This window comes from Magnolia sinica, chromosome 4 (assembly GCF_029962835.1).
Source record: "Magnolia sinica isolate HGM2019 chromosome 4, MsV1, whole genome shotgun sequence".
In the NCBI taxonomy this organism is placed as follows: domain Eukaryota; kingdom Viridiplantae; phylum Streptophyta; class Magnoliopsida; order Magnoliales; family Magnoliaceae; genus Magnolia; species Magnolia sinica.
The window spans coordinates 65,291,583-65,308,238 of record NC_080576.1 but is presented as its reverse complement, the minus strand read 5'-3'; the positions used below and the strand labels follow the sequence as shown (position 1 = coordinate 65,308,238).

Here is a 16,656-nt window from a genome sequence, read left to right as displayed (position 1 = left end):
AGCTAAACCCCAATGTACTCACCGACGGGTGATTGCCCACTAGTGAGCCCCACTAGCCCATGTCCAACACAAGGGGCTCTTTCCTCCAACGTGTTAATATGGTTAGGTATGACTACCGGTGAAAACTTTCATGGGCCGACTGCAATGTCTATTTGCCTCAAACCTGTTTGGCCGGGCAGGCTGGATTGGATTAGATTGTATTAGAAGGGATTGGAAGGAGTAATCCCGGGATTGGCCAGGCGTGCCAAACAAGGACGATGAAATTCTGCCTGGATTGGAGCAATCCCATGGGATTGCCAGCAATCCACTGACATCACCATCATTACCTTGAAATCCACCCAATCCCTTCTAATCCCACCTAATCCCATGATTTTTGCCTGGGACATGTTTAGATGAACAAATTGGAAGGGATTGGCTGGGCGTAATCCCGGATTGACCAGGCGGGCCAAACATACTTGGTGGTAGATTCCCTGGATTTAGGGATCCCATGGGATTGCCTGCAATCCACTGACACAGCCATCATTGAATGCAATCCACCCTATTACAATCTAATCCCGTGGGATGGGCCTGTCCAAACACGCCCTAAATAAGCTCGCATAGAACTCGATGGAGGGAAAACAGAAATTGTCAGTTTGACCGAAGACTTCCGTGGCCGCTTGGGAAGTTTTAAGGGTAGGCTTCCAGTCTCCGCTGTTTCATGTGGTGTGGTTCACTCGAGCCTTTAATCTTTCTCCAATTTAAGCAAATTCCGTAAAATCATCTTTCAAAATGAATGGACGGCGTGGATAAAATATATACATCATGGTGCTCCACAGAGCCCCTGACGGGACCGTCCGTCTCTTTATCAGGTCCGGCTGGGGGTAAGTATTTGCAGGAAATACCGCTGCATACGTAGAAGACTCCGATTCTCTTATAAATTCGTCGTATTTGCAGGAAATACCGCAAAACGAGAAGAGATGTCGAGTGGGCGTGAGAAACGAAGAATCTTATCCTCCTTCTTCCTTGCTTTGATATTCTCTTTCTTAGGTGGACGGACGGCGGATGCTCAGGTCGCAATCCCGCCCAGGTACGATGGCTTCCTGTACAAAGGCCACTATCCTGGACCGGACTCCATCATCATCGATGCCTTCTTCGACCCTGTCTGCCCCGATAGCAGGGACTCTTGGCCCCCTTTGAAGGAGGCCCTCAAGCACTACTCCCATCGGGTCTCTCTCTTCGTCCACCCCTTCCCACTACCGTAAGTATATCGGTTCTTCCTCGCCATCGCCTTTTCTTCTGCTCATTTATGTGCTCTTGATTGATTTCCCCTTTCTTAGTTTTTCGTTTGAGTGTATGCCTGCTTCTTTTCATTTCTAACCATTTTTTAACGCAGATTCTTATTTACTGTGATAATTAGTACTTTCAGGTGTGAAGTGTTTACAGTCTGTCCTATAAAGTGTTTAAAAGTAAACAGTTTTCTGTGTCTGGATAATCTGTAAAGTGCTTACAGCCTGTAATGAGGTATTCAAAGTAAATAGAGCTTGGAGTGGGAAATCCCATCTAAGCTTCATTTAAGATGAGTCATTGGGTTTAACCCATCTTGATAAAGCCTGGGCCGATTTTTAGGCTAGATCAAGCATTAAGTGTGCCACAAAACTGGGCCCACTGATTCAAATGTCCTCAATGTTTGACTCTTTAAGGCAAAAAAATCACCCAGTCAGATGGGTCACACCACATGGAACAATGATGATGGGATGCCAAACATAGGTTTGTGTGGGGCCACCATGATGTCCGTATGACATCAATTCTGTCTATTAGTTTCTCCAGCTCATGTTAGGATGTGAGCCTGAAATTGAGGCAGATCCAAAAATTGAGTGGGCCACACCACAAGAAAAATTGGGAATAGGAAAGTCTACCATCAAAATTTTCGTGGGGCTCATCATGATGATTATATGCCATCTAGCCCATTATTGGTGGTTCCTGCAAGGATGAAGGGAAAACACATCACCCATTATTATGAGCTGGAGAAAGTGATGGACAGCGTGGATGTCGCATGGACACCACAGCGGGCGCCATCGAACTTTGGGTTACATTGGCTCCGAATAACAAGGGCTAACAAATCTTGCATCCAGTGTCTTCTTCTTTACGTGTTCCTTTCCCTTTCTCTCCCATTTTAGCCCCTCCAAACTCATTTGTACATCTCTCTCTCTCATATATTTGAAGCAGGTGAGATCTTCCACTTGAAATGGGGAAAAAAAAGAAGAAGAAAAAACATACCTGCAAGTGGTGTGTATGTTGGTTGCGAGAGCCACAATAAAAAATAAATAAATGACTATTGGTCTGTAATCAGATTACCTGTAATACGAAACGCAACAATTTTCCAAGATTCCAAAAGCTCTCCTTTCACTTAATAGACAAAGTTAGGCATCTAAACAGCCTTGTAGTGTCTTTACTACAAACCTTTTATAACTAAAGGATTGTACAAACCCCTTATGTTACTACTGTTTTCTATGTACCGATTTAAGTGGCTGACCGTTGTTTCGTTTGCCACATTGTGTTAAATGGTGATGACTTCCCAGCTCATGTTGTACACTTATGTAGATATGGACTATTCATGTGCAAGATGACCCTGCGCAGGTACCTACTAGGTTTACGTTCTCTAACATGGGGGAAATGACTTATGTGCATGAAATCCATTCCATCTATCAGGTACACCACCTTTTGTTTGGCCTTGATATTAAAGATTAGGCACTCAGGTGAGTCACCTTAAAATGATACATGGATCCTCTAACATCGTGTGGCCCACCTAAGTTTTGGAATACTGTAATTCCGGGTAATTTTTTCATCCAAATGAGTCACATCAGATGAATGGATTGGATGGCATGCATCACCACTGTTGGTCCTTTATGAAACTAATGGTGGGTGTTCCAACACAACTATTTCCTATGGTGTGGCGTACTTGAGTTTTGGGTTCCATGCTTAATGCTGGCAGCATAGCTGATGGACGGTGGATCTTCATTAAAGTTCCAGCCACGTGGCTCTAGGTTTGCGGAAGTAACACCAATAGGTACCTAGTGTGAGGTATGCTAGTGCGGTTGCCGTATTGTGGATGGAACATGCACCAAGAGTCGCACTGATCATATGATCCTAAAATATCCACTTTGTTGCCATTGGATGAATTGGTAAAGACCTTCAGTAGTAATTCAACAGGTGAAATAAGATGGTTATGGTATTGTCATCAGTGTCCTTCTTTAATTGTGCTTGGTCCCAGATTTGTACTGCCCACACTGGCATGCATGGAACTTGGGCCATTGCTTAGTTACCATCAGTAAATATTATATATGGTAATGCATGCACACAAATATTTCAAACTATCAATGAGTTGGTGCACTTTACAAGACACAAGGTCATGCACAATTGGATCATTATTGACCAAGATGTTCATGTAGAGCCCTTTGCTTTTATTATTATTATTATTTAATTCTTTACAAATAATGAAGTAACTGACTGCAGACTAAGGGTGTGTTTATTTGTACTAAATTTAATGAAATATCATGAAAATTTGCACCAAATTACACTAATTAATCATGAAATGTCATGATATTGGGTTAAATCAAACGCATCCTAAACCAAAAGATGATGGATGACAAGCTAAGACAAAGATAGAAGTTCGGAGAATGAGTTCTGTATTCTTACTCAAAGTATGCAGAAGCAGCAACCCTGCTGCATGGGTTAAAGTGGGTGTCTCTCTTTTCCCGTAGCCAGCTGATCTTAGAAGGTGATTCTAGTGTAGTTATTAAGTGGCTTGAGAGCGGTTGTCATAATTCAAAGTGCTTCCCCAAGCGCATACTGTGCAACACTCATTTCATAGTCCCACTCATGAATGAGTCATCCTTCCCCAGGTGTATGCTTGCTATAAGCACCAAAGCTCACTAGAATGTAAGAGAGGCACAATGAGTGTATGGCAGAGCATTGCATATTTCATTAAAGCTCTCAAAACTATAACTTATCTTAGATGCTCTCCAAATGAGGACCCCTCATATGGAGCTAGGAAGAATGTAGAACCTACACATGTATGGCTAGGATTATACCACATGGCACTCATCCAACAGCCAAGAACACTCTAGAACTTTCCTAGAACATTCCACTCTTCTCTCCAAGACTCTACTAGAGTTCTTTAGAAACTTCTAAAGATCTCTGCACAATTCTACACCATTCTACACAACTCTAGACCTCTCCACACAATTGTAGAACTTTTTATAAACCCTCCTACCATTCTCTACAATTTTCACACACTCCTAAAATTCTCCATAGTACAAACCTCTCCAATGTGCAAGATGAGAATATATTTGGCGGCCAAGTCCACGAGTTAGGTCCATGGGAATGATTGGTCTGTGACAAGGTTCTGGCCATGCGAAATTGCGAAATTAATGGAAGAGGCAGTGGACAGCTGTTTGTCATGTTAAGTTGTTTGTAGGTACAGTGGGAAGACCAAGTCTCTAGGTTTTGGAAAGGGGTTAATGGGGACTTTGGTAGGAGGTGATGCTACTGCTGTTGTATTAGCATTGCATTTTTTTGGTGCCTTGTTTAGGCACTGGTTGTATCTTGTTTTGCTGTTTTCCCTTTTTATTTTCTAACAAGGTATCCATCCATTCATCTGATTCAAAGGTAAAAAAAGTATCCATTAAGTAAAAAATAAAAAATAAAAAAACTCAAATTCAACATGGAGGTTCCCATATCTTCAATTGAAGCTTGTTCGAAGCCAAAATCCTTCTGCTTGAGTAGAGTTTGCAATTGGTTCAAGCAACTATGAACTGTGCCCTGGTTTGACCCATTAGCCAAGGGCCCAAGTCCAAGCCCAGCCCAGTATGCCGCTAAGGAATTGGGCTTGGGTTGGGCCCACAAGGCAGATATCCAGCCCATTTGTTAATATGTCAGGCTGAGCTAGGATGGGTCAGCCTATTGGGCCTTGGCAGTCTCAAGCAAAACTCGGCTTGATCAATTGTTTGGTTTGGAAACTCAGCCTGGTTCCAACTTATGATTTTCTAGTGACAGCTTAAACACAGCACAATTTCAGCTGAATTTGCCCCAAGTCCATCCAAACACGGTGTAGTTGCAACCGTATGGATGAGCTTTTGAGGACCAATGATCCTTCTCTTAAGGAAATATTCATTTGTAGAAGTTGACATTGATTGAGATGTTAGATATCAATTTGTTTTTATAATGTTTTAGGGATTTCAATGATATGTATAATACTCTCCAAAGATTTCAAATAAGAGGTGGCAATAGCAAGATGAAAGTGCAATAGTTTCTAACACCATAATAGATAATGGATGGCATAGAAAATAAAGTATCCGTCCATTCATGTGATTCAAAAGAAAATGCTAGATTTCATTGGAGGTTGGCCAATGTCATGGAGGAAATTCTGGACATCTATCATGCTTTGCAGTTGTTCATGATTTCCATCAGGAAGCGTGGTTGCAGATCTGCTAGCCAAACATGGGGCTTCCCCTCTACCATGATCTGTGCTGATTCACCAATCATTTATCAAGCACGTTTATATTAGTTGTATCTTGTATGGTTGTTGTCCATGGTCCTGTTGTTGGGCTGTGTTTTTTTTTTTGGTTCGACTTTCCAGCTCCTAGCTGAGTCCTTTATATATATTTTTCTCTAATATAATATTCAGTAATTGATAAATTTTTTCCAGCTCCTATTGGGTCTTCTGTAATTTCTTCTCTAATTAAAACTCGGTAGAAAAAGAATGTACCGAAAAGTGGTCACGGTCCCATGTTTACAAATTTTGAAATGACCCATGATAGAACCTTTCAGTGAAATTTTCGTTTCCTTTTTCTTTGTGAGAACCACAGGTTATTGGGATTCAAATTTTGTGACCTTGGGTTCTTGAAAGAGCCTCCAAGAGTCAATTGGAGTGAGGCTTTTCCTAGTGGATGGGTTGCCAAAGGGATAGGGCTGTAAGGATAGCATTCCTGGAGTGATTAGATCTCTGCAAATTCCTCTTCGTCATGTATAGCGGAGTGGTATTCTTGCTTATTGATCTGGTTTACCCATTCAATATGAGGTCTCTTCACTTATTTGGTTGACCCATTCAATATGGTATCTCTTCAGTTCTCTTAAAACTTGAAAAAAGAGTAAATAGTTTATTGCATCTTTGAGAATTCCCTTTGTTAAATCTTAGTAAAGCTTGGTATGTTCCATCCCTAGCATTTCTGTTGTCTTAGGAATGTTATGTTGTTGCATACCACTCAATCTTCTTGGAAACATTCATGCACTTACTGCTGCAAAGTGAGATAAAAGCATGCATAACTCGATCTTTCTAATGATGTTTTCATCTGTTGGAACGTGAGGAAAAGGCTCATAATTCCTAGCACTGTGATAAATTTCCTTCTCATTCTCTTTCCGAAGCAGGGTTTTATTCCATCCTTAGAATGATTTCCTTGGCTTCATAATGTGTTTGTTATCATTTCTCTGTGTTTTTATTGTTACTTATTCTCATCTTTTTATGATATGCAGTTACCATGACAATGCATATGTTACTTGTCGTGCATTGCATATTGCTAATAAGCTGAATGCATCTACTACATACCCATTGTTGGAGCTGTTCTTCAAGCATCAGGTTGGGAGCCTCTCTTCTTTTAAAACCAGCTTTTCTAGGTTAACTAATCAGTCCTTTTCAATCATGGATGTTTTTATTATTATTATTATTATTATTTTATAAGAGCGCTCTAGTAGTATTGGTACTGGGCAATTGTGGGGCCCACATGATGTGTGCAGGACATCTAACCTGCCCATTAGTTGTATCAGCTCATGCTACATCCAGATCTCAAAAAATTGACCCAATCCATCATTCAGGTGGACCACAGCATGGGAACATGATGTCAAGGAAGGCACACCCTTGATTTGCACCATGGTCTACTTGAGTAGCAAAACAGCCTGATTTTTACCTTAACCCTTGATCCAGGACCGATGAAGGTTCTGAATGGCCTGTATTGCATACACACAACACGGTTGGCACCCCATGCAAATCAAGGGTGGGCACTCCTTTCCATATTGTTACTTGTTCTGTGGCCCCTTCCGGAATGAGGAGGGAGTTAGAGAGGTCATTTGTGAAGTGAAACATCTGGTTTCAGATTGGGCTGTTTGTGTCAAGATAGCTCCTGCCGTCCCTTTCCCTTTGTAGTTTTGTTTTTCTTTGTTTCTTTTCTTTCCTCGTGCTTTGCGGGGTTTTAATAAAATTTGTCATCTTTCAAAAAAAAAAAAAAACCTGTGCTGTGGCCCACCTGATTCACGGATCACCCAGATTTTTGGGTGTTGGGGGCAACATGAGTGGATGCATCCGATGGCCGTCTTGGATTGTGTCCATACATCATGTGGCCCCATATCTGTCCCATACCATTGTAGCTTACAATGGTACAGTTACGACTGGAGCGTGCTCCTCAGGGAAACTTTTTTTTATAGTTAGTTTTAAATACTATTAATATAATGTATTTTGTTTACTATTTTGTTGGGGTATATAAGGTATTCTGTAACCGTAATGGTGGCCGTAACGGCCACCACCATTACCTTTTTGATATGGGGCATAACGGCTGTAACAGCCGTTACGGTCTTTCTTTTTTATTTTGTTATTTATTGAAAAAACCCCCAAAAAACATGTATCGGCCCCATAATGTTGATTAAAAAGTATGAAAAACCTCGATATGTCCCATAATAGACCATTACGGGGCTATTATGGCCTTTATAGGGGATGTAATGTGCCGTTAATGGCAATTATGCGTCATTTTTTTTTTCCATAACGGCTCTTATGCCTGTTATGGCCCTGTAACGTGTAACGGTTGCCACCGTTACCTTTACGTAACGGCCTTTACAACACACCATGGGTATATTCCATTCCAAAGAATTTTGTTAGTTGCATTAATTTCCTAAACATTTGGCTGAGTTCTATGATAGCAATCCACATGATGGGCTATAGAGAATGCTAGTGTACTGTGTATGTGGTTAGTGGCCCTTAGTGTAAGTGCATGTGCACACTTCCCTCTTCTCCTGCAGTATACTATGTGCTTTATTATAATAAAATATTATGTGTTAGGGCAAGTAAGCCTAACACACCATCTCTCCCAAACTCTCCTTCTTCTTCTCTCTCTCAATATTCTCATCTCTTCTTCACATTATCATCATCAAATCATTCTCTACTTGGGCCACAGACATATTTTGTGTTAAACACCTCTCTAACTCTATATTTAGTTGCAGGAATATGGTGTGTTGTAAAGGCCGTTACAAGGCTGTAAAGGTCGTTACGTAAAAGTAACAGTGACAACCAATTACACGTTACGAGATTGTAAGGAAAAAATGACCTGGAAATGCCATTATAGCCCCCATAATGGGCCGTTACGCCGCCGTAAAAGCCGTAATAGTGATTATGGGGCCGATATAGGTTTTTCAGTTTTTTTTCAATATAAAAAAAAAAAAAAAGAGACTGTAATGGCCGTTACGGCTCCATAACAACCGTTACACCATGTCGTAAAGTAATGGTGGTGGCCATTACAGCCACCGTTACCGTTATAGAATACCTTGTTAGGAACCTTCTCCCTTGGTCCTACTCCGGCTTTGAATCATGCTTCGGACTCACACTCCTGTTTCCACTTTGGAGCTATTTATACTTGTTAACATTTTGAAGCATCTGCTTCCTCACTACCACCCTTGAATTTGTTGCCGCCCGTCTTGCCAATCCTAGATCTACACCCATAAACCCCAAAGCAGCCACTACATCCTAGCCATTCAAGAAAAATTCTTAGATCTGCATCACCAAATAAGAGAGGAGGTTGTGATACATTTTAACTTTTAGGGCCTGTTTGATTTTCCAAACCAATGGTAAATACAGGGAAAATGGGTAATAATGATTTCCCCAAGTAATTACAGCAGCAGTACCAATGCTTGATTTGACGCTGGCTTTTTTCGACACAAAAACCGATTGTGCTGTGAAATATACGTGGGGCCCACAATGATATATGTGACTTATCCACACCGTCTATCCATTATCCCAACTGAAATTAGGGCATCATCCAAAAAGATGAGGAAGATCCAAAGCTCAAGTGGGCCACACCACAGGATTTAGGAAATCAAATACCTACCTTTAAAAATTTTTTAGGGCCACTGTTTCCTTTGGTGTGGGTCACTTGAGTGTTGGATCGGCCTCATTTTTTGGTTCATGCTTCAAAATGTTATGCTAGAATGGATGGACGGCACAAATACATCATATATATCACAACAGGGCCCACAAATTTAAACCAGTCCATTTGGACCAGTTTTCCAAGCAGAATTACACATGAATTTTCAAATAGATGTAAAGAGTAATCATTACTCATTTACCGTGTATTTACACTGTATTTGAAAAATCAAACATGCCCTAAGATTTGTTGTTGGAAGCATTATGTGGTTAGATCTGTAATTGGATCTGCTGTTTGGCATGTTGTGTGTTCCCAATCTGCATCCAGATTTGTTGATTTATGTGATCTACGTTTCAAATTCTACGTTGAAATCACTCTATGATTGGATCTTTGATCATATTTTCTATTGGACATGTTCAGTGTCCAGATTTGCTTTTCGGATCTACCTTTGGAAATGTCCTACATTCTAGATCTGTGCTCTGATCTGCTATATTCCGAGCCAGGTTTGCTACCTTGGGAATTGCATGCACATGAAAAGCTAGACTTCCCACAGTCCTGAAATGGCGGGCGAAAGCCAAGGACATGGCGAGACCCATGCAACAATTGATGAAAATATTCACAAAATAGGTGAACAACCTGAATAATCATTTGAAAAAATAGATGAGTGACTTGGAAGGCCGGATGATCAATGTGGAAGAAAATGGTATGAGATACAAATGCTGACCCCGATAAAATGAAAAGCAACGCTGAGGGATTTATGGAATTGGGAAATAACTTCATAAGACAACTTGAACCATGTACACCAGAGAAAAAACAACACAACATTATTACCCTCGACAGGATCCGAGAGTACCAAATTCCCCGTGACTCTTTTCCATTTTTCAAACCTTAGCTTGAGTGGAGATTAGCTTTATTGGTCGGAATGTGGTGAGAGTAGAACAATAGATGCTTCCCCAATAGAAGTTTGGGGGCTATCGATGCGTTCAGGAGGGCCAGATCCTATGTAATAGATTGAGCTTCAAATATTAAGGGTCCGAAGGATTGTTTTTGTTGCCCTCTTCTCGGGTGTGTTTATAAATTCCGAGGCTTACGCCTCTTCTCAATAAAATATCAATACCTTTTGAAAAAGAGGGCTTCCCTTCCTTCCCATTTCTTTTTCACATCCATTGTTCCTCTTCGTCCCTTTTCATATTTTTCTCTCTCCTTTTATAATGGCGCACATAGACTCCTTTCCATTTTTCAAACCTTAGCTTGAATGGAAGAAATGCTACTTCATCTAGTTCTGGTATTAATTGGGGATATCGAACTTTGAATGGTGTTATGCCTATGGTCCAAGTTATCATGTATTGTATCTACTAATACACAGAAAATATTGTATTTATTTATTTTTATTTTTTTTTGAAACTTTGCATTTCTATTAATAAACTTGGCCACAGCCAAGAAAAAAGAAAAGGAAATATACCTATACAAAGAGAAAGAAAACAACTACAACTTTACCTAACTTTCAGGAAAATGAAACTCTGCCTTGGATGCTTTAACCCATTCCACTACTAGCGTCTTCACCTTTCTAAATACTTCCTCTGCTCGGCCTTCATGATTCCCAAAACATCAATTATTCCTCTCTAACCATACAGAGCAAATCCCCACCAAAAGGCATAGCCACCATACTTTTGACCCAATTTTGCTCCTCCTCCCCACATCATGAAAAATTGGCCTATTGATTTTGGCCCAACCCACATGACTTGGAATAGATGAAGGAAATTTTCCCACACTTGGCAAGCAAACTTGCAAAGGATGAATACGTGGTCCAATAATTCCTCATCATGAAGACACAAGATGCAAGCATTTGGAATTATCATGTTTCTCTCACGAAGATTGTCTAGTGTGAGCACCTTGTTACTTCCCACTAACAATGCTAAAGCTGCAACCTTTGTAGGAGCCCTGTAAGTCCCATACAAACGCCGTTGTGGAAACCCCAGAAGCCGACACACCTCCACTAAGCAATTTGAAGAATGATTTTACTGAAAATTTCCTGGATTTCTCTTTTAGCCACACTATCAAATCTAGCTTAGATGGAGTTGGCTTTACCTTAGATAAGAGATTCGACAAATTAACAAATTCCTCTGCTTCATCGTCATTTAGATTCCTTCTACATGGTGGTGCCCATATTACTTCCTGTCCCCTCATGGAGAAACAACTAGCCACTAGAATCCCCTCTTCTCTTGTTAGCTTTGCTAACCTAGGAAATATATTCCCCAACTTCCTCTCATCCACCCACATATCGTCCCAAAACCTGATCTTCAACCCATTGCCAAAGGAGAAACCCACCCCTTCCCATACCTTATGGAACTTACCATTTTCCACAAGTATGAAGATCGATACGGAGGTGAAGACCATGTCCACCATCCCCCAGAATCGGACCCATACTTCCTCACTATTATCTCCCCCCATAAACTCACTCCCTCCACCCCAAATCTCCATACCCATTTTCCTAGCAATGCTTGATTGACCACCACCAAACTTCTCAACCCTGCACCCCCTGGACTTTGGCTTACAAACGTCTTCCCATTTCATGAGATGGACCTTTTTCTTATCCTCCAAACCTTTCCAAAAGAAATATCTCCTAATTCTTTCCAATCTAGTGGATACCAACTTTGGGCATTTGAATAGTGACATAAAATAGATCGGAAGATTGGACAGCCGCTTGAATCATAGTTATCCTCCCCCATAATGACAAATATCTGCTTCTTCACTACGATAATTTAGTTTCAAATCTTTCGATGACTCTATCCCAAACCCTGTTGGGAGGCTTACCTACAACACAATGGTAGCCCAAGATATGTAGTTGGAAAGGACCCTTCCTTACACTCAAATAGCCTTGCAAAAAACGATGTCTCAGCTCCTGATATACCTACCCCCAATTGCTCGCTTTTGCCAATATTTATCTTTAATCCAGACACCACTTCAAAGCAAACCAGAATATATTGTATCATATCAGCTGGTACACAAATAAATCAGTCATATCAGTGTGATTTTTTTTTTTTTTTTTGAAACCCAAAAGTTTTTGAAAAAATATGTAAGCTACGGATGGCCCTTGATAGAGTGGAATGGTGGAAAAGGATTTATGTAACTGACCCCAATTAGTTGAGATAAGGCTTAGATAATGACGATGACGATGAGGAACTTTAGATTGGGGCTTTACAATTACTTTTTATTTATTTTTTACATCTTACCATCGTAATCTCTAGCTTTTAATTTGAGTCCATTATGATCCCACTTACAAAGTTTTTTCCCCCTTCTCTCTTATATTCTTAGACCTCATTTTCGTTGTGAATTTAGCGTTAGAACTGCTCAAAATTCCCCCAAACAAGCAGGTCAAGGTTTAGACTTTTTAAGTGGAAGGGCTAGGATACCTTGTACCAATAATGTCATGAAAATATTTTGCAATGATTGTGACAATGGCGGGTAATAGGTTCAGTGCGGTCTATTATCCTACGGGACCTGGATGTTGGTCGAGATACAATATTGTAACTGTGCCGAGATTGTTTTTTATTTATTTATCTATCTATTTTGTTTTGTTTGTGTTTTGTACCGGAGGTTGGGGTTGTACTTGGGGTGAACTTGAATTTGAGGCTGCACATTTGTTGGACTTGGTAGACCCTGAGTTTGAGGTTGATTCTGTTGGTAATACTCTCACACTCAGTTATTTTGGCCTTGCCAAGGTATCTGGTTGTTTCTAAAATTTCCCCCAGGCCTTTGATCATGATTGGTTGTTGCCTCTACCCCTGAAAATTTGGGTTGTTTGCAGCAGGGGCAGCATATTAACTTGATCTTTTCATCTCCTTTTCTGGCGCCCTTTAGGATTGGATTCCACTTTGATAGTTGTGTCTTCTACGAAAAGGCACCGAGATACCATTCTGAATGTTGGTTTTCATTCTACAAGCTCTATCATATAGCTTGGCAAAGGTCTTTGTCCACTTGATTTATTATTATTTTTATTTTTATTTTTTTTTAAATCATGTGGACTGCATCCCTTTCTTCCACGTTCACTTTGGACTTGGCAGTTGCTGTTCTCCATCTTTCTATGGTTGCATCCCTTCCTTACATCTTGACTTTGGACTTGGTAGCTGCTTTTCTTCACCTTTCTGTGAAGGTTGTGAATTCTGTCTGGTTTCTGATTCACATCTTGAAGATCAAAGCCATCCTCGAGTGATTTCAGTAAGATGGTTGTATTGTTTTAGGAATTGCTCCACAGTGTCTTCAAAAGCAGTCTAATTCATGAATTGGGATTAATGAGAACCAACTTAGAGCATCCCCCTCTAATGACCTTTGGAAATAATCGATAAGGGTGGAGTGGTTATTTCCTATCATCCTGCACTCAATGTAGAAGGCAACTTAATGGTTCTTCAGGTTGCTCGTCTCATTGAATTTAGGGACCTTGGGTAGTTTATTTGGAAATAAGACTGGCACATCTAGGTGGTGACAGAAGTCCCTGTATCCTAACCTATGATATTGGGAGGAGTATTTGCATTATTGTTTGAAATAGGGCTTCTAGTTCTTATGCTGTCCTAATAGTTGGGTGGCTTAAATGGCAAGTCCAATTTGGTAAGCAGTATTAAAGGCAACTCCTCTGAGTGGGAAGGGTTTATGAAATTATAACCATTGCCGAATTGAGTGGGGTAAGTTATTGACATAACCCGTAAAATATGATTTTGAGTGGTCTAGGTGAATGCCAATTATGAGAATCGTAGGTGAAAACCTTGGCTAGGTTGACGAAAGGTGAATTGGGTTCCACCAAATTGAACTAATCTCCTTGTGGTTGGTTGAATTGGAATTTGGTGCCTTTGTTCCTTGCATCTGAGGCATAGTACATGTAACTTTGGGGGGTTAAAGGCAACTCCTCTGAGTGGGAAGGGTTTATGAAATTATAACCATTGCCGAATTGAGTGGGGTAAGTTATTGACATAACCCGTAAAATATGATTTTGAGCGGTCTAGGTGAATGCCAATTATGAGAATCGTAGGTGAAAACCTTGGCTAGGTTGACGAAAGGTGAATTGGGTTCCACCAAATTGAACTAATCTCCTTGTGGTTGGTTGAATTGGAATTTGGTGCCTTTGTTCCTTGCATCTGAGGCATAGTACATGTAACTTTGGGGGGTTAAACCCTTAATGATGCGTTTAGGTCCCTTATTCTGCATCCAGGGAAGACTACACCAAGCCCAAAAGTTACATGTAACTTCTTGAGTGTTTTTGACAAGTTTGAATAGTTCTAGCCCAAAACGATGTGAGCTTACCTGTTTCAATGTCCCAAAGGGGAGCGAAATTTATTTTGAAACCAAGTTAAACCAAAGGTGTGTATCCTAACGCTTGCAAGTGTTCAATGTTGATAAAGTGGGCCTTTGCCTTTGCCCAAAGGGCTGTGTCTGGGCTTGAGTTGGTAACTCGTGGGGTTGGCTTGGGCAAGCCTTGTTTTCTTTGTTCGGTTTAACTGTTATTGGTTTGAAAATTGTTGAGTTCAAGCAATGACTGGTTCTTGTTTCCTTTTATTTGTAAGCATCCGAGGGGTTAAGTCATTTACTCAAGTGCCATTGTTGCATTTTATTTCAAAATCTACATGGTTTTTCTTCATTCAATTTTCTCAATTCCATTCTAAGCGTGGTGGACACTGACATAAACAGGAGAAATACTACAACAAACCAACCCATACAAAGTCCAGAGCCTTGGTTGTTGACCATGTAGTGAAGCTAATGTTGAAGGTTGTTGGGAATTCATCTTTATCTGCGGTTGAATCAGCCTTCGAAGACAGACAAACTGATCTGACAACCAGGATTTCCTTCAAGGTGAGTGCTTGACCCTTGCCTTTAGCTTTGTTTTGCCTATTGTTTCCATGCATGAGCTTCACCTTGTGGATGCTGTCTTGCAGTATGGATGCTCAAGAGGTGTGACAGGGACACCTTTTTTCTTCGTCAACGGATTTCCATTGCCTGATTCTGGATCGGCTCTTGACTACAACAAGTGGAGAAGCATCATCGATCCGCTGTTGGGTGAACACAAAGGAAAGAAGGAAGATACTTTGCATTTCTTCTTATGAATGAACATCCCATTAAGTAAATTAAGGATTAGATTTGAAACACGGAAATAGCTACATATCTTGCTACTATTGTCGACTTTCTAATTTTCAAACAAAAAATAAAAATAAATAAATGCATGTTTGTTAATATCATGCCTGTTCTGTCTAATATTGATTGTAACATATAAAATCTGGATATTGAGAATGAAAGCCAAGGGTGATGGCAATGGCAGGTGGTCTGCTTGACCCAGGTTGGTTAGGCTTGAGCTGTGGGCCATCCATTGTGGTGGCTTCATGGATGGTCCTTGTTACCATATAGTTGACATGTGCGGTTGAGATAGATGGTGGATGGTCTTTATCCCGTTGTTTAAAAAATGTGAGCCAGACTCAGGAATAGATCAAGTAACTCTTCCGGTTTTCCTAACATGAGTTTCCTTTTGGCCTCAGCGTGTGAGGTCATGAGTTTTAATCACATCGACGACTTCACCATTTTTTATATTTAAAACCGAATAAACTCATTGGGTGACTTGGTTCATTCATCGAAAAATCAGGCCAGCATAGCTCTCAAAATTGGTAAGTTTCTTCATTTGGTTGTTCTTTTCATGCGTTTGTGTGTGCGGGTCAACCTATTTATTGTTCCTAATGATGTATGGGTGAACCTTATTTTGTGTTGGAGGTACGGTTATTTCTTGGGGATATAAGAAACAAACTTACATAACGAACTCGACGATGAGATCTGAGTTAATAACATTGGCTGTAATTGACAAAGAGGCTGAATGGCTAAGGGATCTTCTATTAGAAATCTTATTCTATGCGAAGCCTATACCGGCTGTTTCACTTCATTGTAACAGTGAAGCCAATCTAGCGAGAGCCTATAGTGGCACATATAATGGGAAGTCCAAACACGTAGGTCTAAGATATGATTATGTAAAACCGTTGATTTAAGATGAAATCATTACGATCTCATATGTGAAGTCAAGTAATAACTTGGTTGATTCTTTTACTAAACTTCTAACAAGAGATGTAGTACGGATAATGTAGAAGGATGGAGTTGAAACTCTTCAACCAAAGTTTCACCACTTATGAAAACCTAACCTAAAATTAGAAAATCTTTAAGTTCAGGTTCAACGAGTAAAAATAAATAATTGATATGTGGAAAGCTTTAGCACTAAACTTTAAATAACCTCATCTAGGATGAACAATGATGGTTGTTACAAATAGTTGCTTGAATCTTGAAACTCTTAATGAAATCTAGTTAAAAAAACATATGTTTTAAATAGTAACCGAAACACTAGAAGAATTTCACATATATGAATGTAGAAGTTGTGCTACCTCTTATGAGAGTTAGAGTTTCTCTCAGGATCGTTCAAGAAATCTGATAAGCACATGGCCATTAAAAATGCTAAGCGTGTAATGCAAGGGAA

The 16,656-nt window shown here is 40.2% G+C and overlaps 1 protein-coding gene and 1 long non-coding RNA gene across 2 annotated transcripts; both read left to right on the top strand.

Annotated features, from left to right (window-relative positions):
• The first annotated feature begins 893 nt into the window (after positions 1-893).
• Positions 894-15,380, top strand: LOC131243176 (uncharacterized). Its single transcript, XM_058242324.1, has 4 exons — positions 894-1,237; positions 6,511-6,613; positions 14,841-15,002; positions 15,086-15,380. The coding sequence occupies exons 1-4, from the start codon at positions 957-959 to the stop codon at positions 15,251-15,253; spliced, it is 714 nt and encodes a 237-aa protein (XP_058098307.1). The 5' UTR covers positions 894-956; the 3' UTR covers positions 15,254-15,380.
• Positions 1,252-4,690, top strand: LOC131243177 (uncharacterized). The gene is made up of 2 exons (XR_009169924.1): positions 1,252-3,013; positions 3,055-4,690. It is a non-coding gene; the product is annotated as an uncharacterized LOC131243177 (long non-coding RNA).
• Positions 15,381-16,656: the final 1,276 nt, after the last annotated feature.

Coding starts and splice junctions, on each gene's coding strand:
- LOC131243176 (XM_058242324.1), top strand. CDS start 957: ATGTCGAGTGGGCGTGAGAAACGAAGAATCTTATCCTCCTTCTTCCTT. Junction 1,238..6,510: donor GTCCACCCCTTCCCACTACC/GTAAGTATATCG, acceptor TATGATATGCAG/TTACCATGACAATGCATATG. Junction 6,614..14,840: donor AGCTGTTCTTCAAGCATCAG/GTTGGGAGCCTC, acceptor TGACATAAACAG/GAGAAATACTACAACAAACC.